Here is a 21062-nt window from a genome sequence, read left to right as displayed (position 1 = left end):
TCTTTTCTGGTTCCATACAAATTTTAGGATTGTTTGCTCTAGCTCTGTGAAGAATGCTGGTGTTATTTTGATAGGGATTGCTTTTCTCCTTTTAAGATGCATGTTGGTTATTAATGTCTTCTTTGAAAGGGATTGTTAGTAAGGGTGTGAAGATGGGAACTATTTAACTGGATCTAGATCATTGCTAAGATTTGATTTTTTTTGTTTTTTTTTTTAATAGCGTTTTGGGCTCTGACTTCGGCTCAGGTCTGATCTTGCAGTTCACGAGTTCAAGCCCCGCATTGGGCTCTGTGCTGACAGCTCAGAGCCTGGAGCCTGCTTCGAATTCTGTGTCCACTTCTCTCTCTGCCCCCCTGCTCACACTCTCTCTCGCTCGCTCTCAAACAAATAAAAATAAAAAAATAAAAACATTAAAAAAAATTTAAGTAGTGTTCTTATGTCAATAAACACAAATCCAAAGTTGAAATGTATTTTATTTTAGAAGAAAAATAATGTTATATTGGTGTTCTTTCCTGCTTCCTGCTCCAGTTTAGTTTATTCTGCAAGTTGCTATTTTTTCCTTCAGTATTACTGTGGATTTAAAAATTGTACAGTATTTTCTAATAGGGACATATCAGTTTATCTTTTTTCTTATTGTTGGGCATTTTGTTCACTCGTATTGTGTGTCTTCTTCCTATCATTCCCTTCCTTTTACTTTCTTGACCTAACCTAACCTTCAAAGTGGGTTTGTTGGACTTTGGGTATAGACATTCATAGTTTTTATAAATAAGATGGAATGTTTTCAAAGGTTATTGAGTTTATCTTTTTTTTTTTTAATTTTTTTTTTTCAACGTTTATTTATTTTTGGGACAGAGAGAGAGCATGAACGGGGGAGGGGCAGAGAGAGAGGGAGACACAGAATCGGAAACAGGCTCCAGGCTCTGAGCCGTCAGCACAGAGCCCGACGCGGGGCTCGAACTCACGGACCGCGAGATCGTGACCTGGCTGAAGTCGGATACTTAACCGACTGCGCCACCCAGGCGCCCCTTGAGTTTATCTTTTAACCAGTAGTGTGTGAACTGTCATTTTCTTTGCTCTTTTGCTGACACAGTATATTAAGAATCTTTAAACTTTTCATTAGTCTGATAAAATATTATTGGTTTTAATTTAACATTTCTCTGAACTTTTTAATTTAATGTTTATTTATTTTGAGAGAGAGTGCAAGTGAGGGATGGGCAGAGAGAGAATCCCAAGCAGGCTTCATGCTGTCAGTGCAGACAGAGCCTGATGCAGGGCTCAATCCCCTGACCCTGGGATAATGACCTAAGCCAAAACCAAGAGTTGGACGCTTAACTGACTGAGCCACCCAAGCGCCCCATCAAGTGTCACTTCAAGAAAAAATAAATCAAGCTATGAGCAAATTAAGACTTGACTATGATCACAAAACAAAATGACTTTTTTTAAATCACAAGTTGGAGAAAAGAGCCAAGGTAACAATCGTATATTAAGAACTTGTGATGAGGGGTGCCTGGGTGGCTCAGTTGGGTCCCACTCTTGGTTTCCATTCAGACCATGATCCCAGGGTCATGAGATTGAGCCTTGCGCTGTCAGTGCAGAGCCTGCTTGGGATTTTCTCTCTCTCTCTCTCTCTCTCTCTCTCTCTCTGCCCCTCCCCCCTGCTCTTGCTCTCTCTCAAAATTTAAAAAAAAAATGACACTATTGAACAGTGTTTGTTTTTATGACAGCCCAAATAGTGTATTACGATTATTATGCCTTTTTTTTTTTTTTTTTTTTTTTTTTAAACAGGCTTAATGCCAAATACTCTGGACCTTCCCTGAGAACAATGCTTCTGATATCAAGGTCATTTGGATTGTATTTACACTTCTGGAGCCCTCCGTCCTGCTGTTGTAATCACTAACTCTTCCCACTAACTCTTGAATTGGACCCTTTTTCTTAGACTTGTGTCTTTTCTTGATTTAATCTCATTTTGCTGGGCTACATCCTTAATTTAACTCCCATGTAACTTTATGATGTTACTCATTGTGGCCCTGATAGTGTCTTTAATTTGTCTTCAAATTTGGTTGCTAGATGGGCTAGCTGGAAAAGTCTGGATTGAATGTTGATGAAAGATAACTGCCTTCTGCACTTACTGTTGCTAATAAGTCCAATACCAGTCTGGTTCTCGTTTCTTGATGACTTTTTTTTTTTTTTTTTTTTTAAGTTTCAGCCTCTTCTCTTTATTCTTGGTTGTTTCAAGTCTCTTCATTGTGTTGGGCCTTAGTGGACCCTTTTAACTGGAAGATTTGTGTCCTTTATTTATTTTAATGTTTACTTTTTTTGAGAGAGAATGCATGCACATGGGTGGGAGGAGGGGCAGAGAGAGGCAGAGAGAGAATCCCAAATGGGCTAGTTGCCCGAATTCACCCACATGAGATCATGCATGACCTGAGCCGAAATCAAGAGCTGGACACTTAACTGACCAAGCCACTCAAGCACCCTCAGATTTGTGTCCTTTTAAAGCTTTGAGAAATGAACTTATAATACTGCTTTGGTAATTTTCTTCCCTCTCCTCTCTTTCTGGAATTCCTGTTAGGTGATTGTTAAAAACAATGGATAGTGGCTTAAATAAAAATGATGATAAAACTACACAAGAAAGACTGGAGGGAAGGTGCATGTAAGAGTGCAAAATCATCATCAGTGAACATTGTGATAGATGATATCTAAAATAGAAAGATAGTAACTATCTGAGAAAGCATATTATTTGGGATAAAAGTACTAGAAGGAACAGTGAAAAGAATTTAAAATACTTGCCTCAAAGGATTGGAAATCAGTATTGACTGAGATGTGGCAGAGAGGATTGTTAAACCTTGAGGTTATAATTAACTTTTAAAACTATGCACATACACTAAATTTAAAAAATGCTTAAACAGTGATTCAGTTCAACCCCATTATTAAAGATCCACATTTAGTGATACTGTCATTATTTAATTACTTATTTGGCTTTTTTGTTTTTATTGTGCACTGTGTTAATATACTGGGTAAACTTCTAGCAGGAGTAGGTGAGCATAACCAAGTTATTTTTAATCAATCAGGAAAATTTTTCCTTAATTGATCTCCCAACTCTTTGACACAAAAATGTGGAACACTTCCTGAATTTGCATGGCATCCTTGCACAGGGGCCGTGCTAATTTCTGTAGTGTTTTAGTTTTAACATATGTGCTGCCACAGTGAGCGCTGATCTTCATTCTCTAAAATCCTTTCAGCAAGTATATGTAGAAGTGTTCTTAGGCTAGGTATTCATTATAAGCTTCACGAAAAGAGGATGATTCCGGTTGTATATGCCATGTGTTCCTTTTGTCATGATTGTTAATCATTGAGCCTGTGTTTTTTGATAATAATTGGCAAGAAAATGTACTGGAGATGTACATGGCCTGTTATAGCTTGGTTATAAAACTTTCTTTAAATGATACAGGAGTATGTATGTGTCTATTTCAAGATCACTTGAATTTATGGCTACTTCTTGAGCTTTAAAGAAATTTACAGTGGCTTTTTTTAAGTAAGATCTTTCTGAGATAAAAATTAAAACCCCCATACTTTTTAAATAAGCACTATGGTTTTCAGAGAATCTCACTTGTGTTTATATTGTACAAATTTTTGTATGCCATCTATACATACATGGAGTGTCATTAAGAAACTGTGAATTGTTAGAATCCTACCACTTATCAATAGGTATTTTGAGTTGCTATGATAAGAAAGGAGGAAGTACTAGTTCAAATTATGTACTGTTAAAATTTGTTCTTAAGAAGTAGTTGGGAATGTGTATCTTTTTTTTTTTTTTTGAAGTGCCTCCAAAGGAAGATAAAACTATATACAACACTTCTTAACAATATTCAGTTCACTTAACAGAACGAATTCAATTTTGTATGTCATCTTCAGGTAGTTTGGAGATGGCTAGTGGTTGTGTTAAGTGCGGTACATTGAAGTCACTCAAAACGTTTTGGTTGTGTGTTTGTGGAACATTTTCAGTGGTGCCACAGTAGCTATGTATAGAATGCTAATACTTTGGGCTTGACAATTGGAACCCAGAGGTGAACGTGTGAATAGATAACTAAGAGGATTCTTAAATAATTCTCTAACAATTCTGAATTACTGCAAAAATAGTCAAGTAACATAAAGTGGACTATATAGAATTTTCATTTGTGGTTTAAATTAGCTGCTATGCCAGGGTAGTTTGGAATTGGGAGTTACCTGGTTCTTGGACTTTCCTTTAAATTCTTACCCTTTTATCTGTAGGAATTTTTCTTCCTCTCAAAGAGTATGGGGATTTTTTCCCCTTCAGTTAGGAGACTGAGACCCAAGAAAATCTTGCCTTGAATGGGGCTTCATGTAATGGTAAACGTTTAAAACTAGGGTTATATTTGTTGGAAGTGACTTGGCTGTTCATCAACTAGATGCTAAAAGCATATAGTGCTATGTAAAGCCTTCAGTTTGTTTTTCTGATGTAAAATACAAGTTTTACCTAACATTGTTTATACTGTTTACATAAGATATATCCCTTCCATCACATGCCCCACTTTGGTTTGGGGTTGAATACAGAATAAATCAAATGATACACACAGTGATAGTATCCTTTCTTTTATTAATAGAAACATTTTATTTCTTTTACTAAATTTTGATTAAACTCTTGACATTCTCTAGAGGTGAAGTCTTGGCTCTCCAAATTTAAGATGACATAGAAGGAAGTAATTGCCTTCATAATATGCATGTACAAGGGCAGGTGAAGAACAGCAAAGCCAAATTTGAGATGTTATTGATGGTAGTTGGCTAAATGTATTCATTAGCAAGTTTGGGTGCAACAGGATTACATGTGGAGTTCAAATGCATACCTCAGCACAATTTCAAGTTAAGTGTCATGGATCTACAGAATTCTATGTAGTTGGTCAAAACTTGTCAGTGTTAAATTTTTATTTTAATTAATGTCCAAGGGTAGTGAGTGAAATTGTGAACTTTTTGCTGAAGTACTCTCCAAGCAGCATCTTCAATGGGAAAGTCTCCTAACAACATGACCTTCAACATTTTACTCTTGTCTTTTACCTTCCTTCTTGGAGGATAGCTTAAAAGTAAATATTCGAAACTGGAAACTTTGAGGATTAGTGTTGTTTAGTTGTACATTTGTTTTAAATGCATACAGCTTTTAAGCCATTTGGGAATTCTGTGATGGTCTTCCTCAGTTCTGTGAAGTAACCTTTTTGTGCTCTGTTGGGCTAGAAAGCCAAAAACTATTTCTTTTTTCTGCTGTTCCTCTTTCCTTTTTTTTTTTTTTCCCTGCAATTGTAAGGATATGAGATTTTTTTTGCAGTAGCAGAAATGTAGCATTGCATTGGCCATTATCCAGAGGCATTTGTGGCAAAGGCAGCAGATAGACTCTGTTTTGCTTTGTACATCACCTGGCTTCTTGGGTATCTAGAGTCAGTCGTGGCAGTGGTAATGATGACTTCCTGATTCTAGCTTTCTAATCCTTGGATCATCTCCCATTCTTGAATTTAGTGGTTCCATTGGTGGCTTGTGCAGGAAGAGCTCCTTGTGACTCAATTGTGTAGTATTCTGGTCTTGTTCTTGTACTGCCCACTCCTCCAGTCCATCTACAAATCAAGCACTCAATTCCTTTTATTAATTCCCCCTTTGCCCAGAATATCTATTTAGTGGTTTTTACACCCTTCATCAAATCCTGAATAATCAAAATCCAGAGCATCTTTTGGTGACAGATACTACTCTTCCATTTTGTATATGGTACTGTGTGAACTTTGGATACATAAATAATTTATTCTGTTGAATGTCATTTATTAAGCATTAATTATATTGCAGCTTTTTAGTGATTCTTAGTATAAAGCTCTCAACATACTTCTATATCTTTTAAGAGAAGAAAAATTATACCTGAATTACATATAATAATTTCTTTTTTTCAAAATGTTTATTCATTTTTGAGAGCGAGCATGAGTGGGGGAGGGGCAGACGGGGACAGGGGATCTTAAGGAGACCCCGCTGACAGCAGAGGCCTGATGCGGGACTCGAACTCACGAACCATGAAGTCATGACCTGAGCTGAAGTCAGATGCTCAACCACCTTTACATGATAATTTCTTAAAAAGAAGTCAAGTATTTAATTAAAATTAAGGAGAAATGGAAATGAAACCTTTTAGAGTTAGTATAACGAACTCTCAGAACTTCCTGTAGCTTGTATCAGTGCTTGTCAAACTTCACTATGCATATGTATCACTTCAGGAACCTGTGGGAGGAACCTTTGAGAGTCTGGTTGAAATGATTCAGTAGATGTGGATTGAGATTTAGGATTCTGAATTTCTAACAGATTCTCAGGTGATTGATTTTGTGAACTACAGTTTGAGAAGCAAGACTTATACTGTTTATAGTTGATTGTTACAAAAGTAATACAGTACAGAAAAAAACACATTTTCACCTCATTCCCAAATAAGCGCCTCCCTCAAGGATGGTAACTCTCCAGAGGTGCTTTATTTATTTTTTTCTTTTTCAGAGCAACTTTCATATAAATCCTTTTAAACATTTTATTACATATTGAATATATCCTAGAACTTTACCTTTTTTTAAACTCAAAAATGAAATATTATACATTGCTCAGTAACTTGCTTTTTTTTTTTTCACTTAGTGATGTGTCATGGATATCCTTCCATGTGCATGCGTACAGACCTATTTTCTTTTTGTTTATTAATTGCTGCATAATGTTCTAAGTATGGATATGGCATAATTTGTAGGCATTCCGCCCCCCCTTGGAAGAATGTAGGTTATCTTTGCCTTATTGCTTTTCCAAATAATGTGCATGTAAAATTTCTTCTCCTTCCCCTTCTACACTTACATATTTCTGCAGAGTAAGTTCCTGGAAGTGGAATCTCTAGATCCTATCTTAGGTCATGTGCATTTAAAAATTGGTTTCTTTAATCTTTATTTATTTTTGAGAGACAGAGTAACAGAGCACAAGCAGGGGAGAACAGAGAGAGAGGGAGACACAGAATCCGAAGCAGGCTCCAGGCTCCCAGCTGTCAGCACAGAGCCTGATGTGGGGCTCGAACTCACAGACCGCGAGATCATGACCTGAGCTGGTCAGATGCCCAACTGACTGAGCCACCCAGGCGCTCTATGGTCATGTGTGTTTTAAATTTTGTTGAGTTCTGCCAAACTACTCTCACAAAAATTTTACCAAAGTTGCCATTTCGCTAACATGGGACATTTCCCCTCCTCTGTCCCTGCATATTATAAATTTTTAAGATTTTAGCCGTTGTGGTAAATTAAAAACACCATATTAAAGGGGCGCCTGGGTGGCTCAGTCAGTTAAGCGGCCGACTTCGGCTCAGGTCATGATCTCGCGGTCCGTGAGTTCGAGCCCCGCGTCCGGCTCTGTGCTGACAGCTCAGAGCCTGGAGCCTGTTTCAGATTCTGTGTCTCCCTCTCTCTCTGACCCTCCCCTGTTCATGCTCTGTCTCTCCCTGTCTCAAAAATAAATAAAACATTAAAAAAAACAAACCACTGTATTAAGGAGGTTGAATATTTTCTTGTTTTTCAGCTAATTGTATTCTTAGAATTCATAAACCATCCATTTGTGTTGTATTGTCTTTTTATGGACTTGTGTTTGCTTATTTACTGTTTATTTTAGGTGTTGCAAATATTTCTATGTAGAACTTTTTATAAAATATGGCTTTTGGGTTCCTAATATTAAGTAAGGCATTACGAAGCAATAGTCTATAAAATTTGGATCAGCAGCAGCTCTCTTAAGGAGCATCTAGATTAAGCTATGTGGAAACATACTATAAAAACAAGGCCTTTTTAAAAGAAGTTTTTATTTAAATTTCAGTTAACATACAATGTTAACATGCAGTTTCAGGTGTACAAGATAGTGATTCAGCACTTTCATACAACACCTGGTGCTCATCACAAGTGCACTCCTTCATCTCTAACACCTATTTACCCATCTCCCTCCCACCTTCCCTTTGGCAACCATTAGTTCCCTCTAGTTAAGAGTTTGTTTTTGGTTTGCCTGTCTTTTTTTCCCCCTTCGCTCATTTGTTTTGTTTCTTAAATTCCACATATGAGTGAAATCATATGATATTTGTCTTTCTCTGAGGGACTTAATTTCACTTAGGATGGTACTCTCTAGATCCATCCATGTTGTTGCAAACAGCAAGATTTCATTCTTTTTTATGAGCCCATTCTTTTGTAGGAAAATTGTCAAACTGTGTTTTGAGATGGAGTGTATAACCTGTTTAATTTCATTTCAGATCAAATTATGAGATAGATGACAAGCTATACTTTGAGGCCTTTCTGTGTATGTTAATTGGGCTAAAAAAGTGTCTTCTTGCTGCTTCATCCTAGACTATTATATTATAAAACCCATTCATTTAATATTGAGCTTTCCCTTTTTAAAAAAATTTTTTTTGATTACATTTATTTATTTTTGAGACAGAGATGGAGCACAAGTGGGGGAGGGGCAGAGAGAGAAGGAGACAAAGGATCCAAAGCAGGCTCCAGGTTCTGAGCTGTCAGCACAGAGCCCGATGTGGGGCTCGAACTCACAAACTGCAAGATCATGACCTGAGCCGAAGTCCAACGTCTAATGTCAAAAAATAGTTGCCTCCCCACAATACTAATCATTGGAATGTTACTCAGTAACTTGATTGGGTCTACTAGGAGATCTGTCACATTCTTTTAAACGTAGGCTCTGCATTCATGTGTACAACTAGAATTGTGGTTCTTCATCTTGGCTGTGTAATGGAATTGCCAATGAGCTTTCAAAAAATGGTAATGCACGGGTTCTTTCCTTACACTCGTCCAATGATGTATTTGTTGTGGGGCGTGGCCCAATACAGGTGTTTGAAAGTTCCTCAGATGATTCTAAAATGCTACCCACATTGAGAACCACTTGATCAAAGAATGGAGGATGATAATGCATTGATATTAAGGCCTCAGCTGGGACAGTTGGCATGTTCAGATTTACTTTTCAGGGCAAAAGCAGGGGGTGCCTGGGTGGCTCTGTCCTGTAAGCGTCCTACTCTTGATTTTGGCTCAGGTCATGATCTCACAGATCCGTGAGATTGAGCTCCGAGTCAGGCTCTGCACTGATGGCACGGAGCCTACTTGAAATTCTTTCTCTCCCTCTCTCTGTCTGCCCCTCCCCTGATTTTGCATGCTCTCTCTCTCTCAAAAAATAAGTAAACTTTAAAAAAGTGCAAAAGCAGAACTTTGTAGATACTTTCAAAGCAAACACTTGCTATCACCTTAGAATGTAATTTTCTTCAAATTACTACAGTATTACACTTCTGTATTCATATTAGAGTTCTAAATGTATACTCTTTCAGAGCTCTCACAGTTGGAAACTATTTAGAGCAGTAGTTCCTAATTCTGTCTGCATATTACTATCATCTGGGGAATTTTAGGTAAAAAAAATTTGAGTAAGAAATTCACATACCCATGTCCACTCTAGATAATTGAATCAGAATTGCTCTGGTGAAGTTTAAGTATTGATATTTTTAGAGTTCCTAGTGAGATTTTAATACATAGCTCAAATGAGGGACCATTGTTTTAGAGTTTACAGCTAGAGAATATATGAGATTTCAGATTGTGTTAGGTCTTTTCTTGCTTTGTTTATATCTTTAAAAAAAAAAAAAAGGAACACCAGTAAGAATAGGATGAAGAGTTATTTCAACCAAGAGCTTGAATTGATGTTCTACACAACTAATCAAGAATTTTGGTAGCATGCATAGGTGATTTCTCTCCTTTTATTAGTCCCCAGCCTAAAGCATTTAAATCAGAATCTTTTAAGGGTGGTACTATAAGCATACATTTTTATAAATTTTTCCGAATATTCAGATCCTATTAATCTGTTTCATCTTGGGTCAAGTCACTTAAACTCTCTAACCTTATCTGTAAAATGTGAATAATGCCTACCTTATATAAAGTATCGATGTGATGACTAAATCAAATAATAATGTATATAAAGTGCCTGGCATTGAATAATTTCATGTCTGTGTTCTATTCAGCATTGTTCTTTTGACACTTGTACTTTCTTTCTTTTTTTATTTATTAACTTATTTTATTTTTTATTTTCTTAAATTTACATCCAAATTAGTTAGCATATAGTGCGACAATGATTTCAGGAGTAGATCCCTTAGTGCCCCTTACCCATTTAGCCCATCCCCCCTCCCACAACCCCTTCAGTAACCCTCAGTTTGTTCTCCATATTTATGAGTCTCTTCTGTTTTTGTCCCCCACCCCCCGCCGTTTTTATATTATTTTTGTTTCCCTTCCCTTAATGTTCATCTGTTCTGTCTCTTAAAGTCCTCATATGAGTGAAGTCACATGATTTTTTATCTTTCTCTGACTAATTTCACTTAGCATAATACCCTCCAGTTCCATTTACGTAGTTGCAAATGGCAAGATTTCATTCTTTCTGATTGCCGAGTGATACTCCATTGTGTGTGTGTGTGTATGTATATATATATACATACATATATATACATATTCTTTATCCATTCATCCATCGAGGGACATTTGGGCTCTTTCCATACTTTGGCTATTGTCGATAGTGCTGCTATAAACATGGGGGTGCATGTGTCCCTTCGAAACAGCACACCTGTATCCCTTGGATAAATGCCTAGTGCAATTGCTGGGTCGTAGGGTAGTTTTATTTTTAATTTTTTGAGGAACCTCCATACTGTTTTCCAGAGTGGCTGCCCATTTTCTTTTTAAATGTTTATTTTATTTTGAGGGAGAGTGGGGAAAAAGCAGAGGGAGAGAGAAAATCCCAAGCAGGCTCTGCACTGATAGTAGGGCTTGATCTCATGAACTGTTGAGATCATGACCTGAGCCAAAATCAAGAGTCAGATGCTTTAACTAACTGAGCCATGTAGGTGCCCCATTCTTCCCCCTACCCCCGCCTCATTTTTTTACATAGGCTTCACACCCAGTACAGAACCCAACACAGGCCTTAAATTAACAACCCACCCCTAAGATCCAAGATCTGAGCCAAGATTCAGAGTCAAACTTTTTACCTACCGAGCCACCCAGGTACCCCGACACATATTGTACCTTAAACAGTCACAACTCCATTATAGGTGCTCCAGTGTAGGTTAAAAACTTTTACACTTAATATTTAAAAATTATATTTTAATTTACATAAAATTTATACTTTTGGTGTACAGTTCCATGAATTTTGACCAGTGTCTGGAGTTGTGTATCCACTACTACAACCTACACACAGAACAGTTCCATAGTGGCCCTCTAAAAAATTCCTTCCTTCTACCCTGTTCGTTCAAACCCTCCCCCACACTTAATTCCTGGCAGCCAGGGATTTATATGCAATCCTGTAGTTTTACTTTTTCCATGGTGTCATATAAGTGGAATCATACAGTATGTAGCCTCTTGAATATGGCTTCTTTCACCTAGAATTTGCATTTGAGATTCTTTCATGTTGTTATATATACAGCCATAGTTCTTTTTATTGCTGAGTAATATTCCATTGTGGACATACCAGTTTGTTGGATCCATTCCCCAATGTGGAACATTTGGACTGTTTCCAGTTTTTGCCAGGTACTAATGAAGCGTTGTAAACCTCCTTATATAGGATTTTGGGTGAACATAAGTTTTAGGATAAATTCCTAATGAGATTTTGAGGTTGTAGTAAATATGTGTTTAACCTTATAAGAAATTGTTAAATATTTTCTTGTTGGCTGTATTATTATGCATTCCCATCAGCAGTGTATGAAAGTTCCAGTTGTACCACATCCTCTGCAGTACTTTGTATTGTCTGATAGGTTCCTTCTCTCCCCACACATACTCTAGTAGGCTTATGGTGGTGACATTGTGGCTTCAATTCCTGTGTTCCAAATAACTAATAATGTTCAGCATCTTTTCTTACTCTTTTTCGTGTCTCTATGTAGATTTTCTTTGGTAAAGTGTTCAAATCTTTTACCTACTTTTAAAATTGTGTTTTTGTTTTATTAGGTTTCGGGAGATTTTTAAAATATGTGTGTTCTAAATACAAGTTTTTTGTTAAATATGATTTGCATATATTTTCACCTAGCCTCTGGCCTGTCTTTCCATTTTATTAACAGTGTTCTTTCCATGTTAGTGAATTCCAGTTTATCAGTTTTTCTTTTTTTAATTTTTTTTATCGTTTATTCTTTTTGAGAGAGAGGGAGACAGAATCAGATGCAGGCTCCAGGCTCTGAGCTGTCAGCACAGAGCCTGACGTGGGGTTTGAACCCACGAGCCGTAATCATGACCTGAGCCAAAGTCAGACACTTAACAGGCCACCCATGCACCCCCAGTTTATTAGTTTTTCTTATGGATTGTGCTTTTGTTATCTAAGAACTATTTGCCCAAACCAAGACCACAAAGATTTTCGCCTAGAAGTTACATAGTCTTATGATTTACATTTGGGTCTGATCCATTATTAATTTTGTGTAAAGTCTTTAAGGTATAGGTTACAGTTGATTAAAAAAAAATAGATGTCTTAATGTTTATTTTTGAGAGAGACAGAGTGTGAGTGAGGGAGGGGCAGAGAAAGAGAGGGAGACGCAGAAACCGAAACAGGCTCCAGGCTTTGAGCTGTCAGCACAGAGCCTGAATGAACTGTGAGATCATGACCTGAGCTGAAGTTGGAAGCTTAACTGACTGAGCCACCCAGATGCCCCTATAGGATGTCTTAATCAGTGTAGGATTGGTTATTTTGAAAAGGTTCCCCCCCCAACCCCCGACCCTTTGAATTGTTTTAGCACCTTTGCAAAAGCTCATTTTGCCATATTTGTATGGATCTATTTCTGGCTTCTGTTCCTTTGATTGTTGTGTCTATCCTTTTGCCAGTACTGGAGCTTTATAGTATGTTTTGAGATCAGGTGGTATTCTTTCCTTCCCTCCCCTCCTCTCTTCTTAATAATAACACTTTATTTTCAGGTTTTTATTTAAATTCCAGTTAACACAGTGTAACATTTCCCTTGCACCTGAGGAACTTTAGCATTTCATTTAGAACAGGTCTCCTGTCAGTGAGTTCTCAGTTTTCTTTTGTCTGAGAATATCTTTGTCTTCAATCCTGAACTTGACTTTCCCTGAATATAGAATTCTAGGCTGACAACTTTTGATATTACCCCACAGGACCCTGAGAGACTGTTCTTTTAAAAAAATGCTTCATGCTCAGCCTGAAGCGCCATACAAGGTTCAATCCCATGACCTTGGGACCAGAACCTGAGCTGAAATTAAGAGTCGGACACTCAGCCAACTGAGCCGCCCAGGTACCTGGAGACTATTCTTTTTTTTTTTTTTAATTAGTTTTTCTGTTGTTAAATTTCGATAACTCTTACTGATATATCAGTTTCAGTGATTTCTCTGTCATCTCCTTTCTGCTTTTGAGCCTATCCAGTAAACTTTTGTTTTTTAGTTCTAAACTTTCCATTTGGTTCTTTTTTTATAACTTACATTTCTTTCCTAAGAATTTGGTTCATCATTTTAAGGTGTCCATTCTTACCTAATGGATCATGTTTTTAATAGCTGCTTTAAAAGTCTTTGGTATTTCTGGGGTGCCTGGGTGACTCACTCGGTTGACCACCCAACTCTTAATTTCGGCTCCGACCATCATCTCAAGGTCATGGGATTGAGCCCCACATCGGGCTTGGTATGGAACATGGAACCTGCTTGGGATTCTCTCTCTCCCCTTCTCTCTGTGCCCCTCCCCTGCTTTTGCTCTCTTTTTCTTTTTTTTTTTATTTTTTTTATTTAAAAAAAAATTTTTTTTTTCCACGTTTATTTATTTTTGGGACAGAGAGAGACAGAGTATGAACGGGGGAGGGGCAGAGAGAGGGAGACACAGAATCGGAAACAGGCTCCAGGCTCTGAGCCATCAGCCCAGAGCCCGACGCGGGGCTCGAACTCACGGACCGTGAGATCGTGACCTGGCTGAAGTCGGACGCTTAACCGACTGCGCCACCCAGGCGCCCCTCTTTTTCTAAATAAATACATAAACATAAGAAAAAAATTTAAAGGCTTTGGTCACATTTTTGTTGTTCTTGCTATGTCTGTTAACTTTTGGATTCTATCCTTGGTATTTTGAATATTTTGTTGTGAGATTCTGCATCCTGTTAAAATCCTTTAGGGAGGTGAGGATTTTTTATTCTAGTAAAGAGGTAAGTCCAATTGGGTTATGACTGCATATTCTTTCTCAGTTTATATGGGCAGTTTTTCCATTATCTGTTCAGTTTTCAAAGCCCTTGCTGTGTTGAGTTTGCCCCTCCCTTTCCCACATAGGTTGATCTAGGACTTGGGCAGTTATATATACCATAATGCACCATAGCTCTATTCTAAAAGCCTCTCCTGCAATTGCCATGTTCCACATATACATAGCTTGTAATTGAGCCCAGGACTTCGTTCATTTGCAGATTTAAGGATCACTTCTCCATCTTTCTCTTCTCAGTGATTTCCCCTACACTGTTGACTCCCAGAGGCCCTTCATTCCTCTAGCCTGAAGCTTGGAGTTCTCTAGCTTTTAGTTTCTTACCTGTGCCTTGAGATGAAGTGGCAAGAGAAAAAAGAAAAGAATAGGGATTTCCACTCCCCCTCCCCCCTTTCAGGGCCCTCTTCCTTATTCTTCTGTTCAGAGCAGTAGGTTTCTCTTGTCATTCTGGAGCAGTGGAGTCTCATGGTTGCAGCAGGGCTCAGGGCAGGACCTAGAGAAACAAAAGAAGGAAAAAAAAAAAAGTATTCTCCCTACCTTAGTAGTAGCCTTTTGCCATAACCCTCTAGCCAAAATGATGCAATCCTCTTAGTGTTAGATGCTCATGCCTGCTATACAGTTTCTCTATTTGGCCCACCCATGGGTCAAAGCCAGGAAGTAAAGGTTAAAAAACAAACAGGATATTCACCACCACTTTATTTGTTCTTCACTTCCCTCCCCAATCTGCTTGCTGTTGTTTAATTTTAAGAGTATTTTGTCCAATTTTTAGTTGTAATCAGTGGGGGGGGGGAGAGACGCTATAGTGAGCTTATTATTCCATCTTGGCTAGAACCAGAAGTCAGACTGTTTTGTTTTTAAATAAATTAACACTACTGATGTATAACTATATGACTAAATATACCCATTAAAAAAAAAAACTTTTAAATGTTTATTTTTGAGACAGAGACAGAGCGTGAGCAAGGGAGGAAGGGCAGAGAGGGAGTGAGACACAGAATCTGAAGCAGGCTCCGGGTTCTGCACTGTCAGCACAGATAGTCATAGACATATGACTAGTAAATGATATCTTTAATGTTCCTTTTGGGTTCTATTACATGGAATAACTGAAAGAATATTAGATTCAGATTGTCTTAGGCTAGAAGTCACAACTATTCCACTTAACTGGATAATATTGGGTAATTTTTATAATCTCCAAAGATTCTAATCATAGTTTTTGCATATTTAAAATGGCAGATAAGTATATTTACCTTAGAGCTTTGAGAATTAAATGAGGTATATAAAGTACCTTCTACAGGGCCTCACATACAGTAGATTCACATTATATGTTATTCCCCCATTACCTTTCCTTATATGTAGTGCATGCACATAAATGATCTGAGCCACCTACACTGAAATAGTGAACCAAAAATTATTAGTTAGTATTGTGAAATATTTCCTGTCCCATAGCATAGACCCTCGCAGAATATAGGTATTTTGGCGTTATCATGCCACTGTGGTTTAGATGAATTTTTTTAGTCTGTCCTTTTGGGAAAAACTTTTGAGCATGTACCTTTAATATAATACACACATTATTAAACAAACACATACACACCTACACAGGAATTTTTGAAGGATGAACTAAAAAAATAGAAAAGTTGTCATGTTTTCTTCCCTGGGGAACTGCTGGTCTAATTTTCTGAGTCCCTTGGATCATGAGCACATTTGGTCCTGTCCTGCCCCAAACCTATTAAATAGAACTATGGTGGTGGAACCTGGGGATCTGTATTTTAACAGAACTTTCCATAGTAATTTTGGATGAATCAGTAACAGGTTTGGGAACCTCTGGATAGAAGTTTCTGATATTGAAACTCAAGCACAGAAAAGACACTATTGCAGCATCAAGTCAGAGATGGCATTTGTTCCCCTCTCCCTTTTTTCTGTTTGCAAGTTGAGACTCAACACCTCCTGAAACATTTTTCTCTAAGCATTCTGTCTAGTGGCAGAAAATACAGTATATTGGGTGCCACAAAATTACAGTCACACAGTTCTCATCGGCACTTCTAGACTTCATTCTCCCAATTGATAGGATTACCACTTTTATTTTTCATATGTCTAAACCTAAATGAATAACTGTTCTAATTGTAGGCAAATCCTATTGTGGAAACCTGTTTCCAAACAAGAGTTGAGTTGGGTTTTTTTTGGAGGGGGGGGGGAAGTTAATAAATTGTTGGATCACATTTCTGAGAGAGCTGGACACAACAATGTATATTCTGTACAAACAAACATAACATAGTATCAGTTAATAGGTCCCCCCCCCACCCCCCCACATATTAACTCTTGTAAAGTGGTGGAGTCTGTTAAATGCTGTGTTAAAGGAGGATTCTGGAGGAGTCTGGACCCAAGAAGCAAGGAGTACCTAAATGGATTAGCAACATGTGCCTAGAGTGGGTGAATGAGAGAGTTAACATGTCTGCATCTTTGGCTTTTTTGGAGGCTATTGAATGTTACGTGAATTTCTCTGTGACAAATGGTATTGTTGAGAATAATTGATACAGATTTCTTTCATGACAATATTTTTATACAAGATTACTTTTTAATTAAATTAGTGGCTAACTAAAACTCTGGTCTAACTATGGTGACACAAAATAATTTTATACAGAGATTCTTTTTGAAATGATACTTGATGTAATAAAATTGTACTGTGACCTACAAACAAACAGATTGAGGTTTGAGTTACACCTCTGACATTGTAACTAGAGTTTTAAGTTAAAATTCTGTACCCAAATAGTAACCTGACTAATTTCATGAGAAATGGAAATAAATGTTAATAAAAATAAATGACAGCATTAAACAGTAGGACAGTAAATTTTGGGTTTATTTCATGGTGTTAGCCTTTCTTTTCAGAAATGAAACAGCATCCTCGGATTATATTCTCTAAATTATTACACAGTACAGATATTTTGTCTTTTTCATTAAATATCTCTGAAGGACTTTCTGACTTATAAATGGTTTCTACTCAAGGTGTTAGAAATTTTATTGAATAGAAATTTTGTCAATTAACAGTGTGACAGTCTGCTAAATCTTAATTGCAGAAATCAGTGAATTTTAATTAGTGCTTGATTTAATACAGTAAATTTTCAATTTCTTTTTGGCTTATTTTGAATTCTGCTTTAGAATCCCATAGAAACCTGACAAATTAGTATGGCAAACTATTTTTAAATTGCTTTGATCTTACAATTAAATTTTATATTTTCTTTGTAGAATAAAGAAAAATCTTAGGAAAGGAAATTTGGGTGGGATGAAATTTAAATTCAACCTAAAAATTCACTTAAGTACTATTACCTTAAAATAACTTTTTTTCCCCCCTTCTTTAGAATCCAGCAACTATCACAAGAATACTCCTTAGCCACTTCAATTGGGATAAAGAGAAGCTAATGGAAAGGTAAGGAACTATACTGTCAGCTTTGTACTTACAAATAACACAGAAAGCCTGTCGAACTGAATTTATAAGAAGCAGATAAGGAATTGATTTATATACCAGTATGTGCTTTAATTTCTTGCATTCCTTGTGTAAATTTTACAGTAAACTTAGTGTTAGGGAACTCAGGCTCATTGTTCCTTCTTTTATTATGGAGGTGAGGGGGCTCTCCTTCAGTATCTTCTAAATTACATCCTCTTGAGTACTGAGAACTAAAAATGAGTTTTAAAAAACCTCTTAGGGGGCACCTGGCTGGCTCATTCAGTGGAGCTTGTGGCTCTTGATCTCAGGTTCCTGAGTTCAAACCTCACGTTGGGTATGGAGCCTATTTAAAATAATAAAAGAAAAGAAAACACATTTAAAAAAGCCCTTGATACAGCCTTCAAACATAATTTATATCTTCCATTAATTAAAAATTTCTTGTCCATAAAACTTTATATCTGTGTTAAGCATATTAATGACCTTTATTCAGTAAAAATGAAGAAGTTGCTCAAAATAGCTGTTTGGACTCTTTCTCTGGTTTCAGGCAAGATTATATTCCAGTGAGTATTTTTTATATTTTCTCTCTGAAAATGTTTCTGGTTCTAGAAGGGAGGAAATTGCAGGGACTAGAGAAGGACAATATTAATGCCATTCTTAATCTTTTTTTCTTCCTTGGATTGTAAATTAGCACTTGTTAAGGTGGTAGGGTGAAAGCTTGTATTTATTCTGTCAGCCATATTCTTCGGTTTAAAATTAACAATCCTAATTTTAATAAAAAATTACAACTAGTTGTTGGGAATTGAGAACCCAGATATTATGATAAATAAATGGAAAGTATTTCCCATTTGATTTTAAAATTGAAAGAATTTTGCAAAACAGATAATAAATAAGAACATTACTCACTTTCTCACATCTTGTGCCCCAACTACAATTTAATGGTAACAAATAATAGTTATCAATTATTGAGCCCTTTGTGCCAGGCATTATTTCATTTAATCCTTCTTATAGCTTTATTAAGGGGCTAGAAACTATTATCTCCACTTAACTGATACAAAAACTAAGGTTTAGGGCTTAATATATTTATCTCAGTTTTGTAACACAAGGAGTTAGCACTCCCACCTCAGGTTTATTGGACTCCAGAATTGCTTATGTTCTTCAACATATGCTATATAGCTTTCCCAGGGTTCATGAAGAATAAAATGCCTCCTCAGTGTGATTGCCTGCACTGTCCCTGCTGGGTCTGACTACCCTTTTTGAAGTCAGTGGTATTTTTTAACTTTGGTAACATTTGTTTTCTGACTTATTTTATGACACTTCTATTTGGAAAAGGAGTTTTCATTATTTACATCTGATCTTCTAGTGAATGAGACTTACAGTTTCTTATTTCTCCAAAGACATTCTGAATTTTCTCCTGTAACACTACTGATACTGCTGAAAGCATTTTTCAATTAAATACTGTACTTACATGTGGTAAGTATGAATTAAAAAGTAGGCAGCTTCTTGGAAACTTCTGTGTGTGTGAACTCTTCAGTTCCTTTTTGTAATTTCAGTTTTTTATATATTCTGAAGATATGTTATTGGATATTTATAATATCTTTAAATAGTGTTTTAAAATGAATATCCAGTATCTTTTTCTCATTTAATGAGTTTCACATTATACTCTACGTTTGATATTAGCACTGACACACTTTTAGATATAATTACTCCCATGTAAGATGTGCTTTATATTTATTATGTTTTCTATTTGTTTATTTTATTGGTTTGATCAAGTCCCCCGCCCCCCCTCTCCCCCCATAGTTTCAGAGTTACTCATTTTATTTCAGTTTTTCTAGTGGCCACCTTTACAGGCAATTTTGCTCTCATATATTTAACTGGTGTTTGTTTGTTTGTTTGTTTGTTTTGGCTGATTAGTTTCTTGCATCCTACTATTTTCTCCAAATTTATCCTTTTTCTCTCCAGAATATATCTTTAGTCATTTAAATCATTTCATATGTGCTAAATTTTTAAGGGCTCTAAGAGAATCTTTTAATATTCTGAAATTTTGTAGATTTTGAAAGCATGTCCAGTTGGGACCTTTAAGTCTGAGAACTAATTTTTTTGGTTTGGGGAAATTCCTGGCTATTATTTCTTTAGTATTATCTTTTTTATATTCTCCTGATGCTTTCTGGAATTCCTGTTAGTCACATGTTGAAATTTCTGGATCTTCGTTTGAAGTTTAACTTTTTTCAAAATGTTTCTTCTGTGCTTGTCATCTTTGTCTTTCTACTCTGGTGTGTGAAGTTCCTCAGGTTTATCTTTATTTATTTCACTAACTTGCTTTTCTTTTTGTACCCATTCTGCTATTTAGCCATCTTAAATTGTTTATTTCAACAGTATCCAACTTATTTAATAACTTTATTCTTGTTTTGAGGCGCCTCAGTTTCCCATATCTCCCTTGGCACATAACTTGTCTTAAAATAATGTGTTTTCTTCTAGACTGTTCATCAGTAAACAGAGAGGATTTAAAATATGTATTGGTATTTGGTACATTTCAGAGTATATTATTTTCAAATTGATCAAATTTAGGCTATAATGAATTCCAGTAAAAATTGATATGCGTTTTATTTTCATACTTTCAAATAATTCTTATTATCCAAAAATGATTGTAACTACACAGTGAAAGTACAAATACAGGAGGATATGGCCGAAGAGATACAGGGGAATTTATAGGCTTTGTATCTTTATAAGAGAAAAAGAGGTAGAAAACAAACTAAGCATTTGAAATAGGAACTTAGAAAACCACAAAAAGAGAGCAGCATAGATAGAGATAAAAGCAACATAAATGAAATAGGGAACAAAAATACATAAAACAAAAATATTTTTTTTTTTTATTTTTTTTTTTTTTAAATTTTTTTCTCAACGTTTATTCAAAAATATTTTTTGAAATGGATTTTTTAAAAGGGACATATCAAGAGTATGAGAAGCAAACCACAGACTTGAAGAAAATATTTGTGAAAGACCTCTGATAAAGACTGTTAACCAAAATATACAAAGAACTCTTAAAACTCAGTAATAATTTAAAAAAAAAGTTTGAAATGGGCAAAAATCTGAATAGACATCACAGTAAGGAGGATATAGATGTTAAATAAGCTAATATGAAGAGATACTCAACATCATATATCATTAGGGCATTGCCAATTAAAATGAGATACCACTGCATACCTATTAGAATGGCTAAAATCCACAACACTGACACTACTAAATACTGATGAGGTTGTGGAGCAACGAGAACTCTCATTGCTGGTGGGGATACAAAATGACATAGCCCCTCTGCTTCCTGTTTGGCAGTTTCTTACAAAACTAAGCATGTTCTTACCATACGATCCAGTAGTCACACTTTTTGTGTTTACCCAAATGAGTT

The 21062-nt window shown here is 36.3% G+C and overlaps 1 protein-coding gene and 1 non-coding gene across 3 annotated transcripts in view; one reads left to right on the top strand and one right to left on the bottom strand.

Moving 5' to 3' along the window:
- The window catches only part of ARIH1 (ariadne RBR E3 ubiquitin protein ligase 1), a 119802-nt gene that overhangs the window by 31635 nt on the left and 67105 nt on the right, over nucleotides 1-21062 (top strand). For both annotated transcript variants that reach the window (XM_047074839.1, XM_047074838.1), the window contains exon 2: nucleotides 17577-17644. In XM_047074839.1, the coding sequence (XP_046930795.1) occupies nucleotides 17577-17644 (68 nt within the window). The remainder of the gene's footprint in view (nucleotides 1-17576; nucleotides 17645-21062) is intronic.
- LOC124508995 (U6 spliceosomal RNA) lies at nucleotides 3111-3214 on the bottom strand. Its single transcript, XR_006961361.1, has one exon. It is a non-coding gene; the product is annotated as a U6 spliceosomal RNA (small nuclear RNA).

The sequence above is a fragment of the Lynx rufus genome, unplaced genomic scaffold, assembly GCF_022079265.1.
Source record: "Lynx rufus isolate CCGP_SWC_20201006 ecotype Redwood Valley unplaced genomic scaffold, mLynRuf1.p SCAF_13, whole genome shotgun sequence".
Lineage (NCBI taxonomy): Eukaryota > Metazoa > Chordata > Mammalia > Carnivora > Felidae > Lynx > Lynx rufus.
The sequence above is the reverse complement of the archived record's forward strand: the minus strand, read 5'-3'. Positions and strand labels throughout refer to the sequence as shown.